This window comes from Pieris napi, chromosome 16 (genome assembly GCF_905475465.1).
Source record: "Pieris napi chromosome 16, ilPieNapi1.2, whole genome shotgun sequence".
NCBI lineage: Eukaryota > Metazoa > Arthropoda > Insecta > Lepidoptera > Pieridae > Pieris > Pieris napi.
Window position 1 is genome coordinate 8497391 of NC_062249.1, and position 17350 is coordinate 8514740.

General features: G+C 34.1%; 3 protein-coding genes across 4 annotated transcripts; 2 read left to right on the forward strand and 1 right to left on the reverse strand.

Moving 5' to 3' along the window:
- The first annotated feature begins 874 nt into the window (after positions 1–874).
- Positions 875–4612, forward strand: LOC125057364 (phosphoribosyl pyrophosphate synthase-associated protein 2). 2 transcript variants are annotated; one of them, XM_047661016.1, is made up of 7 exons: positions 875–1169; positions 1293–1403; positions 1477–1596; positions 2088–2376; positions 2721–2890; positions 2997–3102; positions 3274–4612. In XM_047661016.1, exons 1-7 carry the CDS (start codon positions 1150–1152, stop codon positions 3577–3579), a joined length of 1122 nt encoding a protein of 373 aa, XP_047516972.1. In that variant the 5' UTR covers positions 875–1149; the 3' UTR covers positions 3580–4612. The 2 variants fall into 2 exon arrangements, with proteins under 2 accessions (XP_047516972.1, XP_047516973.1); XM_047661017.1 differs by having other exon boundaries at positions 875–1143.
- Positions 4613–6264: 1652 nt separating this feature from the next.
- LOC125057361 (tyrosine--tRNA ligase, mitochondrial) lies at positions 6265–9046 on the forward strand. Its single transcript, XM_047661013.1, has 8 exons — positions 6265–6564; positions 6638–6785; positions 6856–7031; positions 7112–7328; positions 7404–7482; positions 7775–8050; positions 8352–8540; positions 8861–9046. The coding sequence occupies exons 1-8, from the start codon at positions 6431–6433 to the stop codon at positions 9022–9024; spliced, it is 1383 nt and encodes a 460-aa protein (XP_047516969.1). The 5' UTR covers positions 6265–6430; the 3' UTR covers positions 9025–9046.
- Positions 9047–9048: 2 nt separating this feature from the next.
- On the reverse strand, positions 9049–17143 carry LOC125057360 (rho GTPase-activating protein 44-like). The gene is made up of 6 exons (XM_047661012.1): positions 16794–17143; positions 16328–16578; positions 16079–16254; positions 13639–13882; positions 11696–11845; positions 9049–11510 (listed from the first exon to the last, which is right to left on the reverse strand). The coding sequence occupies exons 1-6, from the start codon at positions 16844–16846 to the stop codon at positions 9778–9780; spliced, it is 2607 nt and encodes an 868-aa protein (XP_047516968.1). The 5' UTR covers positions 16847–17143; the 3' UTR covers positions 9049–9777.
- Positions 17144–17350: the final 207 nt, after the last annotated feature.

Here is a 17350-nt window from a genome sequence, read left to right on the forward strand (position 1 = left end):
TTATATTATGCATTTGATAGTTTTATTCTTGACAATTTAATTAGAGATTTCATTAGAACAATAAGCTAATATATTAACTTATTGCATGCAAACAACAAATGCCTTATTAATGTACATGTGTTCATAATTATATATGTGGTTAAAAACCGAAAAATCATAATTAACTAATAAATGTAAGTGTTCATAGGCAGCGATATAACTTAATATCTTATTATGTTATATCACTGCATCATAAAACCTAACGTTAGATGATGTGATGATTTCAGAAAATTGTTTAGGTACTTTGTAAGGTTATACACCTACATGCCTTTGATTCATAACATAGAAAAAGCCCTCCTGTTACTATGACAAGATACATCTTGGGCCATTAAAAAAATAGTGATTGTTTCCTCAACACAACGATTGTAAATAATAATAGTTATTTTAAAGATTTAATTTAATACATAAAGATGACGATGGCGGTCCTGAATTACAGCAAAAAGCAGCTTTTGAGATTACGCAAAAACATGGCGGAGAAACTCTGTGTTTTCTACACTGTCGAAACATTTATTGGCCCGTGGCTGTTGACTACCGAATAGCGTGAGCGCTAATGTGTGTTTTTACGTAGCACTGACATGGCGTCCCTTATTGTATCCCAACCCACGCTTTGTGGGCCTAGGCTACCGAGTACCGACTGCCAACACGTTACACGGCCTGTAATTTTGATACAAATTTAGTTTTCAACTATCTACATACAAATTTGTTAAGGCATCTTGTCTAAGCCCCTAGAGTTAATTTATAGCGCGAACAAGAACGCGTGTGTCAAATTTAAAATGCCAATGTCTCGTCTGCAGTTGTCAATTTATATTATGATATGGTTAAATCAATTGTCAAGTTGTCAACCCATTTCAGGATTGAGAATTCATATTTCATAAAGAATTGTGTTATTTTGCGGAATGTGCAATTGACAATATTGTTTAACAGTTTTCAATTTTCCCTGAGGATATTGCGATTGTAAAACAAAAAGAGTAGTTTTGTATTTTCAGTTTCAGATTTTATATTTCATCCAATAAGATTACCTGCAAGCACCAAACAAACTTTATATTTAATTCTTGTGCGAAATTCTAATTGGTTTGCTGTTCATTTTCAAAGGACCGTCATCAGGTTATTATGTTACTCAACAAAACCAGGTTTATTGTTTTTCTTGCTCTTCTTAAGTGTTTCTTCTTTTATTTTCAAAGCTAATGCACACCGTAAATCATAACCTTATCACTATAATTATATTCATACGTCCTCTCTATTTAAACTTACAGGTTGGGATTTACGAGTCGACCTCCGTCGTGCAATATGGACACTCATTCAACGTCTGACATCGTTATTTTAAGCGGAAATTCACACCCGGAACTGGCTGAACAGATTGCTTAGTAAAATTATTATAGATACTGCTAATTAAATAGTCCTTGAGATTGTATTTTAACTATACATCAATCTTTACAGTCGTCTCGGCGTACGTAAGGGAGGATGCTCAGTGTTCCACAAGACAAACAGGGAAACAATTGTAGAAATTGCTGATTCTATTCGTGGGAAAAATATATATATTGTTCAAACTGGTACAAAGTAAGTTTTCAGATATGTCTTTATTACATTTACTGAATTGAAATGCTTGCATTCATACAAACATCTAGCGTCAAGGGATGTCAATTAGATTCAGTTGTATACAATTAATATTATTACTATAACATTAAATATTTAAAAGTTATATATGTATCTTGTTAAATCCACTCTTAAATTTTTATAAACTTCACATTCATACAATATTGAAATCGATATGCATGTATTATTTTATATACTTTATTGCTGTTATTAGTTGGCTGGAAGCATGTTATAAATGGTGTAATTAGTATGTGGCTGGTATGCTGTAGGAGAATGTTTCATTTATTAGCATGCCCCATGTCTTCTGAATACACAAAGCACAGTTGGAAGCACAATGGAGTTGTGTCTCCTTTCTAGCCCTTTAATTTTTGCAATTACAGTATAAATTATTGCAACTCACTCATTAAATATAGAGCATTATCATTAATTATTTGGATACCTTATATCATTTTCAGGGATGTGAATAACAACATTATGGAACTATTGATAATGGCTTACGCATGTAAGACTTCATCGGCTCGTTCCATTGTAGGGGTCATTCCATATCTTCCATACAGCAAGCAATGTAAAATGAGGAAACGTGGTTGCATTGTCACAAAACTATTAGCTAAGATGATGTGTAAATCTGGTTTAACACATATTATTACTATGGACTTACACCAAAAGGAAATTCAGGGTTTCTTTGATTGCCCAGTTGACAATTTACGTGCATCACCATTTTTGCTACAGTATATTCAGGAAAGTGTAAGTGAACAATATAACTAATATACAACAACCCTGGTAACATAATTCATTTCGTATGTCAATAAAAAATATATAATTAAAACTAATTTTTACTCTGTATCCAAGAAACATTTTACCTCCTAATGAGTGTGTATTACCTTGCTGAATTACTATATTAATTTGCTTGTTTGTTCCTTTTTTATAAAATATATATCATTAAGGTCAATATCCTAAACAATTCACCTGAAAATGGTCTCAGTTTAATTGTTCCATTCAAACATTATAATCATTGGTTATAGTTTTTCGTCCTTGTGTAGCCTGTACCTTATTAGCTAAATAAATCTACTAATTTAAGTTCTACATAGATTCCAGATTATCGTAACTCAGTTATTGTGGCACGAAACCCTGGTTCGGCAAAGAAGGCAACTTCATACTCTGAAAGATTGCGACTTGCCATTGCTGTCATACATGGAGAGCAGAAGGAGGCGGACAGTGATGAAGTAGATGGAAGATATTCACCACCATGCTTGCCAAGGTAAAATAGAACAAGCTATTTTTTAAGACATTCAATATATTGGAGAATTAACTGTGTAATGTAATTTTGATTTAATATGCTAGTTTACTTTAATAATATCTCACAGATCTCGTACCATGGATGTAGGAGTAGGAGTACCTGTACATCCAGCTAAAGAGAAGCCACCAATCAATGTCGTAGGGGATGTCGGGGGCAGGATTGCCATCATGGTTGTGAGTATTTCAGACACTTGGTAATTGGGCTTACATTAAGCTGTTACATTTTAAATTCAATCGTATCTTTTGCTCCAAAACTCTTAAAATTTTCAATAATATTTCACATGTGTATATACAGGATAATTACATGTTTTCAATGTAACACTTTAGAAGTATATTGTCTTTCAGGATGACATGATAGATGACGTGCAATCATTTGTCGCAGCCGCAGAGGTCCTAAAAGAATGCGGTGCTTACAAAATATATGTCTTGGCAACCCACGGCTTGCTTTCATCTGATGCACCTCGCTTAATCGAAGATTCCCCCATAGATGAAGTGGTTGTTACCAATACAGTTCCACATGAGTTACAGAAGATGCAATGTAAGAAAATTAAAACTATAGACATATCTGTTCTGCTTAGTGAGGCAATAAGGCGCATTCACAACAAAGAATCTATGTCATATCTATTCAAAAATGTTACTTTAGAAGATTAAGTATATAACAATATGCTGAGGAAAAATTTTAATGGAATATTTCACGTCAAATGTTTATTCACACAAATCGGATCAAAATAATAGATTTTTCATAGGTTGTTACAGGGAGTAGTTTTTTTATTTTTCTTTACAGTCCATTAAAATGTTACTGGGAGTAGTAGTTTGTTTTTTCTTCACAGTCCATTAAAAGTATCAACATCTACTAAAGACCATTAAACATATGTTTTATAACAAACAGGAGAAAACATCCTGTTTATTATAAAATGCTTAAGACAAAAGCCTTGGTGTATGTTTATTAAAAATATTATCTTTATATTAACTCAGGGGTGTTTTTGGAAACATCGGATGGATTTTGTCTCGAGCTGCTGGTTCTTATCAAAAATTTATCAGTCTTTTACGTAACATAAATTTGACATCATAGCAATAATTGTTGATTAAATTTTTAGTTCCACCCTACAAAAACATTTACTTTAGTTACCATCAGCCATATATACAGCATTCTAATGTGTGGAAGATGGATTTAGGAATTAGTCATCACATTTTGAATCTTAACTGGGTGTTTTAATGTCTTTAAAAGAGCAACGGATGTGGGAAATGTATTATAGTGCAGTATATAAGTATATTTTTATAGTATTTGATAGATTAAGATACCATTTAATTCACGTTTGCTATGTTCTATGATTAATTATTAATTCAAAATATTATAATTGTTACAAATTAGTGTATTGGGTAATAAAATGTTATGTTAGCGTCATTATGTTGTAATTAAGTCCATATTTTTCTGTGCATGTAAATTCATGTAAAATTATAGATTACTCACAAGAAATTATATTACGGTGACTTGAGTAAGTCTAATGAATCTTAAAATTGTTATTTAACAATTATTCCAAAGCTTTTATTATTGCATAGGTACCTTATATTCATAATTAAAGTGATAGTTAGTTTAAATATAAGTGAATTGATTAGTTAGTGCCACAAAATGTATATTGTTTTATTATTGTATTCTTTTTCAATAAATGTTTTCGTGGCTAAATATTTTATTTGATTACAGATAGTTGTTCTATATTATTACATAAATTATAACGGATTAACAAGATTAATATCTTTTAGAATATTTTAGCATAATAGTCACTTCTAATAGCATTCAATGTTATATTTATTGCTTGCAGATAGTCATAACTCTTTATTTCCATATTTTGTTTGCCACAATGGATTGCAGACCAAGTATCAAGATGTATTGGTTTTTAATAATTAATATATCAAAATTATGTTTTTGATATATACTTCTGTTTATAAATTCTTTAAAATCCGTTAAAATTAGGCTTTACATCAATATATTTCAGTATCTGGTACTGAATACGCAAACCACTGATGAATCGTTGTCACTACTTTGTCGAAAGGCTGACTGAAGACAATGCGAAGCGGCTCAAGACTCAAGTTATACCAGAATTCAGAAACTATTTTAGGCTAAACGACCGAGAGGCGAAGTAACACCGTCAACCTTACTTTCTGTAATTAAAAATGAGTCTTGTACGTGTTAGCGGTTACGTACTTACAAGTCGAACATTCGAAACCTGCCAAATAAATGGATTATTCTCCTAATCACAAAAAATTATAACATCTTTAGTACAAAAAGCTCGTCATATTCCTTGCCATTGCGAAAAAATGGCAGTTTTACACATATTAGGTATCTTCTCTCTAGCGCCAATATTGCGATACTGCATGTTAAAGCACTTTCTGATAATTGATATACCTAATACAACATTTTTTGTTTTGTTATTCGTAATCCGGCGCAAGAACAAAGTTGTAGGTTTCTTTTATATGCGTAATTTTGTCAACAGATGGCTCCACATGCTGTTTGAATTCGTAAAACTAATTTATTTATTTTTTCAATTCCTACCATTTTACTTATTGGTATCCCTAGTAGGCCTATGAAACAGACAAATTGCTGATGAGGTAATCTTCGACATAATTATATTAACAATCAGTTATTAGAATGGGGTAGCTAGCTATCCCATTTCACTCTTCTTCGATGGTAAAGGTTGTGACTCAGATTCTAATTCAACGTCGAATGTTGGGGAATGACAGGAGTTAAAATTGGAGTCATTTTCGGCAATTCTTCTTCAAATTCATTTTCTTCTACTAATTTTGTTATTTCCATAATGTTGGTACAGGTTTCTCCAGAACAGTGGAAGCACACTGCGGAGCATTTGAGGCCTGGTTTTCTGCAACCGCACATGCTTCCACAGTAACCTTTGCAGAAAATTAATTTCGTAAGATCAGGGGGTGCTGGAGGCTTCGAAGTTTGGATTGGCATCCAAATCTTTCCATGCTTTTTCCAGCCCCAATCTTCACGATTATTGTATTTTCCAAGCCATGATTGGGCCTGGTGATACACTCGGTGACTGTGGAAACGGGCTGCATCCTGTGTTGAAGCGATTATAAACTGAATTAATTTTTTCATACTGTCTTGGAGAATCGTTTGTATCTCATAGTGTCAAAAGAATCGTCCTTGTTGCCACCGTATAAAGCAATACATGTCCCATAAATAAAATTGCGTCCTCTATCAAATGTTCAGTTTGGCCCTCAAATTGTAATATTTCAATGGACTTAAATAGTTTGATGCTTGACAGTTGATGGACATTGCTAGACTGATGACTTTGATAGGTGGCTAACCGATAAACGGTTTGGAATTGGGGTTAGAAATAAGAATAAAATTTAGATAATAAAAATACTATTATTTATAAATAAAATAAAATAGTGATTACGTATGTTGTACGCATAGGAAAATCCATACATTTTATTTGCTATAATTATTATATTACTTAAAGTCAAACACAAAGAGATAAAAATGTTGGTTAAAAGTATTATTGGTGTACGCAAAAGATATTTTTGTAAAAATTGGTATAGGTACACCTCATCTAGAAATATATTAAAGCTAAGTGATCGTGGAATGTTTCAAGATATATTTCCAAACACTTCAGTGTGAGTTACTGTTAGTTTTTATCTAATACATATATCAAAAACATCAATTTTCAAGTCACGATGTTTGTTTTAGATCAGAAATAGTAAATCTACTGAATAAATCGCCTCAGTGTGTATATGCAGGTTTTGATCCTACTGCTAATAGTTTGCATATTGGGAACCTTCTTGTGATAGTAAATTTATTACATTGGCAGCGAGGAGGACATAATCCTATTGCTTTGGTATGTGTTTGTTTGCAAGTCAATGTGATCTGTTTGTTTCTACAATTATAAGAAAACAGTTGTATTTTAGTTAGGTGGAGCTACTGGATACATTGGAGATCCCAGTGGCAAGAATACAGATCGTATTGCGCTACAGAGCAACATAATTCAAGAAAATATAAATGGCCTTAAAAACAACCTGGATGAGGTGTTTGAAAATCACAAAAAATATATTTGGTCAGATGAAAGGAAGCTAAAGCCCATAAAGTGTGTTAAATGTATGAAATTATTTAAAAAATATTTTTATTTAAAGGGATTTATGAATTAAAATAAATATGCATTTTTAGAATTGTCAATAATGAAACTTGGTACAGAGAGATTAATTCAATACAATTTGTAAGTGAAATAGGGAGAAATTTCCGAATGGGCACAATGCTATTAAAACAGAGTGTTCAAAGTAGAATAAATTCAGAAGTTGGAATGAGTTTTACTGAATTTTCTTACCAGATTTTTCAAGCATATGACTGGCTGCATTTATTAAAGGAGTTTAATTGTAAATTTCAGGTAATTTTAGGGCTTAGACTATCTCAAAATTTTTAAGTTAGGCTTGAGTAAAATTATTCTTCAATTTAATTTCAGATTGGTGGTAGTGATCAAATGGGTAATATAAGTGCTGGCCATGATCTCATCAGTAGAATAACAAAGCAAAGTGTATATGGTGAGTACTTATGCAATAGTAACAAAATATTAAAGAAAAAATCAATATAATGCTTGTAGTGATCAGAAGGAACTAAAGTTATTTAGCAAGGAAGGTCTTGGTCTTAAGTACCAGCCTGGAATTTTGAATCAGTAAGTTGACACCTTAGGTTAGCATAAGACCATACACTTGGGTGGACACTGCCTACATATTATGCCCACTTATTTCAATCTATAGTGGTGTTAAAAGTTAATTTAAATAAAATAAATCAAACTAGATTAATTTAATAAATATATAAAATATTTATTTTTAGGTTTAACATTACCGCTAGTAACAACAGAAGAGGGGGATAAATTTGGAAAATCAGCGGGTAATGCAATATGGTTGGATCCAAACAAAACGAGCCCATATAGTCTTTACCAGTTCTTTATTAGGACCAAAGACTCTGAAGTGGAAAAGTTATTAAAATTATTTACTTTCTACAGTTTAGGTGAAATTAAGGATATAATGTTTAAGCATAAAAATCATCCTGAGGATAGGTATCCACAACAATGCCTAGCTGATCAGTTGACGGTTTTAGTACATGGAGGTTAGTTATTTATTAGTATTTACAAGCTAACGCTGGCAACTAGAAAAAATGATATATTATTTATTTCTATAGAAATTATTCAACACACCTAATTTTCCAAAAAAAATCCTAAGGAAACCTAACACTTTATGTATTGCATTCGCCAGTCTTCTGAGGTAGTAAACAAGGATCTGTTTGAAAGGAAATTAAGAGAAACCACGCAACCATACAAGGGATGCTCATATATCATTTTCTGCCAAATTAAATAAAATATTTAATACATGTAAATTAAATTTTATAAACTTTCATAAAATAATAACAGAGGAGGGGCTGAAGAAGGCGCGATTAGCAACAGAAGCTATACACAGCAAAAATGTTAAATCCCTTATAACATTGAGCTCTACAGAATTAGAACAAGTATTTGAAGGGGCTCCTGTCACACAATTACTTCTATCTCCTGGGATCACGGTCCTTGAACTTGGTTTGAAAGCCAACTGTTTTGCTACTGAGGGTATGTATTATTTCTAAAGCATAACTTTTAAATAACACTAAAAAAGAATCTACAGTATAATCCAAAATAGGTTAGATTTCAAAACATAATTAAACAATTATATCAAATTCTGTATTAAAGTGGTTTCGCTTTGCTAAAGCTGATAATAGGGTTGCCTTAAGTTTTTCAATGCATAAGTTTTACATAAAACACCTGTGTGACGGTTATGAGTACACAAGGGCTTGTAGACACAACATAGTGATCTCTAACTTAACTAAAATACCTGTTAATAGCTGATTGCATAGCTCTGTATAATATTAGTTAACTTATTATTTTGACAGCTGATGCCATGAGAATTATTCAAGCGGGAGGTTTCTACATAAATCACCAGAAGATTAAGAACATTCAGGAAGTTATAACCGAGTCTGTTCATATTCTGCCAAATCAGCTCTCTTTACTTCGAGTTGGGAAACGAAACCACTATATTGTTAAATGGATAAATTAAATAAATAAAACGTGTTATCAAATATCAAATTTTGTGATTTTATTATACTTACAACAGAAGCTATACTTGCAGTATATAATAATAAAATGCATATCACATAAAGAACTTCGTAAATACTACATAACATATAGCCATTACGAGTCGAAACAGCGCGGCCAAAACTAATGCACTGTAGTCACAATATAAAAATATGGCGTAAATAATACAACATTGTTTGTGCGCCCGCGGTGAGGACACTCACTCCAATCTCTAATATCACAAAAAATTGCAACATAATCTATATAGTACATAAGCATATCTATTTAGACCAATACATAAAATCAATTGACGCTTTGTGATATGTTTATGGAATCAACCCACGTTTCCTAAATGGACGAGTTATCGTCTATATTGCAATAACTTCAATAATAACGTGAGTCACTCTGACAATAGCATTAGATGATATAATTTTATTACACTACAATCATCATAAAAACGACTTCCGATACAAAAATAAATTATTCGCAAAGAAATGTATAGCTGTACTTCTAAATCTTTACGAAAGCAGTAAAAATAGAGGGCATCAGTCTCGTAAATATTGCCATCTTAAGATGGTGATGTAAACTATCATTAAACGGCGAATACATAAGGCCTTTAAAATCGCTCACGAGCACCTCGACTTAACTTATGACTTATGAAAACGAGGCCTAACACTTGATGAATAATTGTCAATGTCGTACAACTAATGGTATTTACGTTAATATAAATGCTGGACTAGAGGTCTGTGCTCTCGTTTTGCGGGGGGACGACCGGCGGTGGAGGGGCAGGGACCATGGGCCGAGGGGGGCGGTTAGGCTGTGCCTTCGGGGACTTCGGCCCGTCTGTAATGCTGCCATCCGACTGCGAGAGCTGCCTACTGGCATTAGTCAGTTTTGGTTCGTCCAATTCTGCATCTTTGCCGCCGGAACTGTGCGTCCTTTGTACGGTTGCACGTGGCTCCTCTTCATTTCCACCCACTTGAATCACTGTCGGATGTTGTTTGTCCACTGTGTAGATGTGCGTACGTTCTAATACTGTGGGTGCCACGTCCGTTCCCTCTGCGAGAGACGACCTTTGGCCACGGAAGCTTTGCGGGCGTAGAGTAGCTGGCCGCTCTGGTACCGCTGGCTTATGACGTAGTTGGACGTCTTCTGTTTCTTGCGCGGGGACTATAGTCCTCGGTGCTGCAACCGGCCGAGGTGGTGGTTGGCCCGTGGGTTTTGGGATTTGTATTCTGACAGGTTTGTCTTTCTCTGCTCCCAGCCATGCCGGCCCATCGCCGATGATTTTCATTCTCCCTACTATCCCCGTTTGAGCGGTCATATTTTTGACTACTAGCGTGTCTTTATCGTTTTTGAAGTCAAACTTCTCTTTTTCGAACTCAAAGCTTTGTCTACGAGTATCTGCCAGGTTCTCTCTGCTTCCACTGCGTGACGCTTCCTCTTTCAAAGCCTTACTTTGTCGGTACGTCGATCTGTTTATAGTTTGTACCCCAGTGATAACTTTCCCAGTTTCTGATATAACCGGCCTCGGTGGTTTAGCAGGTTTTTCATTTTCTTTCGTTACGGAAAGTTCTTTAGTTTCTGTGACTTGCGTTTGTGCTTCAACTTTTTTCTTGTCTGGAGTGAAGTTAGGAGGCACAGGGGCGAGAGGTTTATTTTTCCGCCTCATTATTGGTTTAGGACTTCCGTGCGGTGGACTAGATTGATCAGACAATGAGCTGTTCGATTGTGCTTTTTTAATATCGTTTTCTAGTAAAATTAAGCTAGTGTCGTGACTGTTACTGCGAGAGTGTCGGCCGGGACCGTCCACCGTAGATTTGTTGGATGCTTGATGATTATAATCGAATAGGGACTTGCTCATGCTATTGAAATCTCCATTTGACTGTTCCTGATTAAGAGCAGCGGTTTGATTGTAGCCCTGTCCAAAGTTAGACGTAAATCCGTAGTCTTGATCAGAGCATTGATATGGGAGCAGGTGTTCTTTGGAGAAGGAAATGAAAAAGTTGATATCGTCTTTAAAGAACCAGTCGGCGTGCTTGATCAGAAGTTCAACGACGCAATTGACAGCCGTAGTGATGTTCATATCGAAGGTACTCTCGTCCACGGCCCAAAGAAGATTGGGAGCTATGACGATGGCCAAATTTGAGGGAGTCATTTTGTTTGTGCTTTGATTTTGTGTCAAGGCGGATAAAAATTTAATTAGATAGCGAAGATTTTGGAAGTTTGCATCCGGAAGTAAGTGTATGGTTTCCCAAAGGGAATTGAGTCGGGCTTGTTCCGTTGGTTGTCGTGATGCGATAATAAAGTTTTCGTAGAGCCTAAATGTTAATAGGGGTTCCGGTAACTCCCTGAGATAAGATTTAAGCACAGAAGCTACGACGTGCATATCTTTATAATCTGATGGAAGAGGCACATTAAATAAACCGGCGTCTAAGGATAACTTCATGCGTCTTACTTTTGAAGTACCTGTAAAAGAATAAATTATATTTGAAACTTCACAAAGGTTAGACGATTTCAGCATAAAATTTATTTTTAGTATGCATATAGATTGCTTAAGATTGTGTCATTTTGATAGATACTGGGACAACACATTTCGCGGGTTAGCGGGACCCACTTAATGTAATTATTAGATTATTTTAAATAAAACATACCACCAGCAATCCTAAAAAGCCCTTCTTCATTAAGCGCCAGCTCGTGTAATGTGCAAACACAAATCTCTAATGGAAAGGCGATAGTGCGACTCGTCACACGCAAATGCTCTTCCAATGGGTATCCAAATACTGGCTTCACAGAACTGTCATCTGAAAAACATTCCATAAGGAGGGAGCTTGTAGTTTATTGTTTATCAGAATGCCAAATCGTAAAATGACAAATCGTAAAACCGCTGTGTGAGTTCGAATAGTGAGTTACAGAATCGCAAGGCTGTATTTTGCTCACGCAGGCTTTCTTTGTTTTATAAGCGTGGCGATTACCTAATGCCCGCCTTCCACTGCGAGCGGAACGGACCCATTACGGACTCCGCTATACTCGTAACGATGATTTTCATACATGTGCTTCCACCAAAGCGTAGACGAGCGGAGCGGAGTGAGCGAGTTGAAAGAGTCACATACGAGGTTAGCGAGTTGAGCGAGCTTCCAACGGACTCCGTACGAAACTCGCTGAACTAGTTTTATTATATTTCATACAATTACTTCCACTGCAAAAGAGTACAGCAGAGCGGAGACAGCGAGTAAAGCGGAGTCCGCTGCCTATGCTCTTGAAAACTATTTTTGTACGGAGTCGTAACGTAGCCATGCTAACGTCGCTGGCCACGTCACCATGGCATCTCGGTGAGGTATTGTTGTCGGTGCAACGCCTCTCTATTGAGACGTGTTGGAGCTCTTTATTGAAGCCGTGAGAAAATATCCTTGTTTGTGGAATACAAATGACAAAGATTACCGACATGGAGAAAAATGCTTGGAATAATGAAACTGTTCTCTATCCATTCAAAATAATTTTTGAAGTAGTCGTCTTGCAAATTTCGAAATAAATCTCCTTTTGCGGGCCTTCCTCGAATGTGATTATTGATCCAAAATCTTGATTTAAAATAACATGAAGGGCTGCCCAATACTGGTGCTCAGCTCCCCGCTTGCAAAAGGACGCACAACCTCGCTGGATAGAGCAAGAACTTGGCAAAAAATTAACGGAGTAGTCGTTCATTTCCCGTTTCCCGCTCCGTCTAGTTGACCTCGCTGTCAGTGGAAGGCGAAATAAATTATTTTAAAAACTCTTTCTTAGTGGAAGGCAAAAACTGTTATCATTTCAAACTCCATTCCGCCGCTCAACTATTTCTCGCTCGCAGTGGAAGGCGGGCATAAATCGTCGAAGTTATGTCCCGAGAGTAGTATGCAGGCACACTTTTCAGCATTTTCATTACATAGCATTCAATTTAGCAATACATTATTTTATATCCTTTGTTTACCGCGGTTGATAATAAATAGTGTACATAAAATGTTTTTATTATTTAAAACGTACTGATCTAGGAACCGTACAACCATGAACCATCTAACATGAAATCCAGTCATAGACTAAAAAAGCCAGAGCCAAAATTCACAGTTACAACTCTAAGGTTGAGAATTGAATGCAATAACAGTATTCTCTCGTAAATGGGCACAAGCAATAAAACTTCCTAAAGTGCGTGTATATGATTGATTGTCTCAATTTAGGATTAACTTGCTCAATTAAATTGTACCAAGAACATTCTTATTAATTTAGGTGTTCATATTAATCACTACTTGCACCCGCACTCAACTATAGTAAATTATATTTTTAGTATTGAAATGACTGGTATTCAATAAATTTCATTAAATAATATAAATATTTTGTATCGCACTAACATTTGTTTGTAGTCGATTTTAACGTTTACCTACAATTTATAGGAACACAAAATTATTTTTTTTGTGCACTGTGGACTCAAGACTTCTATGTTAAACATTAAACGTAAGAACCTACAGAAACGGCAGTCTATTTCATTAGTATGGATCATGCAACTATATTTTATTGATTGAGGATAAAGTCTAACGTTAAAACGGGACAAATATTATTTCCTACTTACTTATAAACCTTTCAAGTTCCGGGACGGTATCCTGCAATGAATGCAGCGCCGATTCATGGTAAGCTCTCTGTAACTTCACATACTGAAGGAGTGTGTGCGCTAGCTGAGCTTCTTTCGCGACCAGCGCGAACATATCAGCAGCTAATGCATCCCTTGCTGCCTCCACTTTGTTACCCGCTTCTTCGTATTCCTCTTTAGCCGCGCTTAACTTAGTTGGATTCTCTTCTTTTTGACGCTCGAGGTGCTAGAAAATATTACTTATTTAGCATATATTTAACCTATCATATGTTATGTAGCTTCCTGCTACGATACGGGGCATGTATATAATAAATCGAACGAAAGCTGATGTGCAATGTTTACTCGACATATTTTTCGCCAACATGTCGATATAATTCGTAGTTTTAGTCGTAGTTTCCATCGTTTCATGTAGCATGATTTACAACGAGGAAGATTCAGAGGCCAGTATGTCAGAACTGGGGGACTACCATGAACTCTTATTGCGAGCCTATTCACAACCTACAACTGAGATGCATCGCTAATTCATACCACGACATCGAAAAGACGAGATAGTTTATGTTCCCACGTGACCTTAGCGGTTATAAGATTTCGTTCGTTCAATTTGTATGAAAATTCGTACCATGACCGCTCGGCTGAACCGAAATTTGCGCCTTCCAACTATGACCGAATAAGCGATTCTAAAATAGTTACTTTTGGTTCAACTTTTTTGTATCGAAATGTCCAAATATTAGTTAAGAACCTATAAAATTCAATATGTATCTACTATGTCTATGTTTCGGATATTTTGGGGTATTTTGAGTTTGGAAAGTGTGATTATAAATAAATTATTAAAATATCGATGGAGATGATAAATAAGACGGCAATGCCCTTCTACCGACTTCGTAGATATCGAGTTTATAATTATTTGCTATAGATTAACGACTTTGATTCGTTGAAGATTTTAGTGTACAGTACAAATAATTGCACAAACTATATTAAATAAATTAATTAGGCATGTCTAACAAAAACATAATTCCCCAATATTTCATATTTTATAATAAATAAGCATGCCATATCAGTAGTAGATATTTATTATAATTAAATTTTTCCTCATTATGTTCATGAATTGTATGATTATCCTCTGTTTTTTGTTGTTTTAAAATAGAAATAATTGACAGTTAAATTTCGAAACTTACATACAAACCTGAAACAAAATTATCGTTCTTTCATTCGGTCTTGCGATGCAAATACGTTTCAGCTTATATGCGGTCATGGTACTGGATTGTTTTAAGAAATTTCATGGTGGGCCCCCTGTATTGGATTTTGAAATATTGTAGTCATAATAGTTAAGTATCCATTCTGGATCTTACTCTCAGTGTAACAAAATTTGAAAGCCTGGTTTATAGCATTAGATGATAGTACCAAGTAATTGTTTGTACTAAGACTATGATATGTTTGAATTTGTTTTAATAATTTTTTATTTTTTTAACAAGCATTGTTTATATGTTTCGATTACCTGTCATTATTTTAAGGTAAATTTTTGTTTGAATTGATGATTTAATAATGTATACTTAAAATAGTGGCTAAAACTGTATAAACTTTCTGATTTTTAATAGCTAACTTTATTTAAAAAGAATATACTATCAGCAAGTCATTGGATCAGATAAGAAGTACAGTAATAGTGTTATATAATATTTTTACTGATTACATATGAAGCATCAAATAAATATTTTTATTTCTTTCACTATAACAATGGCAATTAATATGACAAGGACTTGACAAATAAACTAATTAAGTGTTATTATGTGACTAGTTTCTTTATGTACAGATGTTATCCAAAATAAATATTTATAATAAGTAAAATAAGTGGGTTTAGTTGTTCCTTGAGACCTATCTTTCTATCTACAGCATGCTGATCTTTAAAAATATGATATATACAAGCCATATTTAGTACTACAGTTATTTATTTCTCAAGGAATAGAATGTATTTAAAGTTAGTAAAAATCTGCTATGAAATCTAAGGCTCAAATAGTTATCAACTGATCTAAGAAAGCATAGGGTAGCAGGTTAAAAAGGGGTTGATGCTTCCATATGGATATAGAGTGAACTTATACAAATCTTTACAAAATATCATATGTAACTGTTCACTCTTAATTAGCAATTCCAAGTAGGAAAGTTGTTATTCTAGTTTAATCTTTACAATATCTGTTTTAATAAACAATTTCTATAATTAGTTTAATTAACAATAATAAAGGTTAAGATTATGTTGTTTTGATGTTGCTGTTTAGATAACTATGGAGAATATTACAGATATTGCTATTGTGACACAGTTATGGATTTAATTATATTCAATTAGTGATGTTTAAATAGATAGTGATTTTTTATATCTAAATTAAATAATTCACAATATATGCCATAACAGGCCGAAATTAATAAAACTTACATTATATCTGCTAGCTGCTGATTCTTTCTCATTCATAAGTCGGCTAAGTTGTTTTTTTGCCTTCATGATAGCAGGCAAATCTGTTTCACTAATTGTTGTAAGTGGTGCACATACTAATTGTTCAACTTTCAACTCATGCTCAGCAATTTCATTTGCAAGAAATTTCTCAGTTTTTCCTGTGAAATTAGAAAACTATTCAAGGCAAATTTGAAATTATTAACTTCAGTGATCTTATTACAAATGACTTACCACATTCATACAAAATATATTTAAGGATACTATCATCATCATCATAGTTGCTAGCTTCACACATTGACAAGCCTAAAAGGTATTCTGGAAGTTTTTTCAGCCTTTTTTCTCGAGCTGCAGGGTCCTGACCCTGAGTATTTCCAGCTCCCGTCGACAACCTCTTGCTAAGCAACTGCAATGCATTTCTAAGGTGCTCTACTTTTCGGTCTGCTGTTTGTAGTTCATCTGGCAAGATCTCACCTTTGCCTGATCTGAAGATATAATTACCATATTGGATATATTTTACAGAACAGTCAATAAAACAGAGTAACAAGGATAGCTATATTAAATTTATGTATCCTCATTTTGCGTTATCAATATTTACCGTTTCATCAATACTTTTTTAATATACAAATATCATCAACATAACTGTATGCAAATTTCCTAGTTGTAAAGAAATGTAAATCTTATTAAACAAGATAAATACCTCGAAAACGTTTGGTCGGCTAGCTGTTTTACTCTGTAGAACTGTTTCTTCATTTTCTTAAATTTGATATAGTTTTCTTCCCACTCTAGAAGGTCATTGGACTAAGATCACAATAAAATCAAGATATCGCCGAAAAGAACGTAACTAATGTCAGCACGCCAATGAGATCATCTTCACTTTCTTAGCACAGCTATCATACTTTAGTTTATCCAATAAGGCACTACATTTCAATATTCACATAAATTTCAAATCACAACACTTTTTAGACCAATAATTTATAAGAAATCGTTCAAATACTGCCGAATTCAACAAATTATAAATGATTCAGAAAAATAAATGTCACAGACACAAAGTTTTGACAGAGTAAAAATGTTTAAAAACTAGATTATTTGGTTTTGATGTTTATAGTTTCTAATCTGTACGAGGACTTGAGTTATTACTTAGATATCTTTCCGTTTAAGACATTTTCTCCTAATAATGACTCCCACGAAAACTCCCAAGAAAAGCACATGTTATTTAGTTTTTTACAATTACATTAGCGATCTGTGATTTTTTGT

What these genes read in the sequence shown, in the direction of transcription:
- LOC125057364 (XM_047661016.1), top strand. Translation starts at nt 1,150, where the DNA reads ATGTTACTCAACAAAACCAG. An exon ending in CTGGCTGAACAGATTGCTTA is followed by an intron (nt 1,404 to 1,476) that starts GTAAAATTATTA and finishes CAATCTTTACAG; the next exon opens with TCGTCTCGGCGTACGTAAGG. An exon ending in TCACCACCATGCTTGCCAAG is followed by an intron (nt 2,891 to 2,996) that starts GTAAAATAGAAC and finishes AATATCTCACAG; the next exon opens with ATCTCGTACCATGGATGTAG.
- LOC125057361 (XM_047661013.1), top strand. Translation starts at nt 6,431, where the DNA reads ATGTTGGTTAAAAGTATTATTGGTGTACGCAAAAGATATTTTTGTAAA. An exon ending in AACAAAGCAAAGTGTATATG is followed by an intron (nt 7,483 to 7,774) that starts GTGAGTACTTAT and finishes ATTTATTTTTAG; the next exon opens with GTTTAACATTACCGCTAGTA. An exon ending in GACGGTTTTAGTACATGGAG is followed by an intron (nt 8,051 to 8,351) that starts GTTAGTTATTTA and finishes AAATAATAACAG; the next exon opens with AGGAGGGGCTGAAGAAGGCG.
- LOC125057360 (XM_047661012.1), bottom strand. Translation starts at nt 16,846, where the DNA reads ATGAAGAAACAGTTCTACAGAGTAAAACAGCTAGCCGACCAAACGTTT. An exon ending in GCCGACCAAACGTTTTCGAG is followed by an intron (nt 16,579 to 16,793) that starts GTATTTATCTTG and finishes TTATATCTTCAG; the next exon opens with ATCAGGCAAAGGTGAGATCT. An exon ending in GCTTTTTAGGATTGCTGGTG is followed by an intron (nt 11,511 to 11,695) that starts GTATGTTTTATT and finishes ATTCTTTTACAG; the next exon opens with GTACTTCAAAAGTAAGACGC.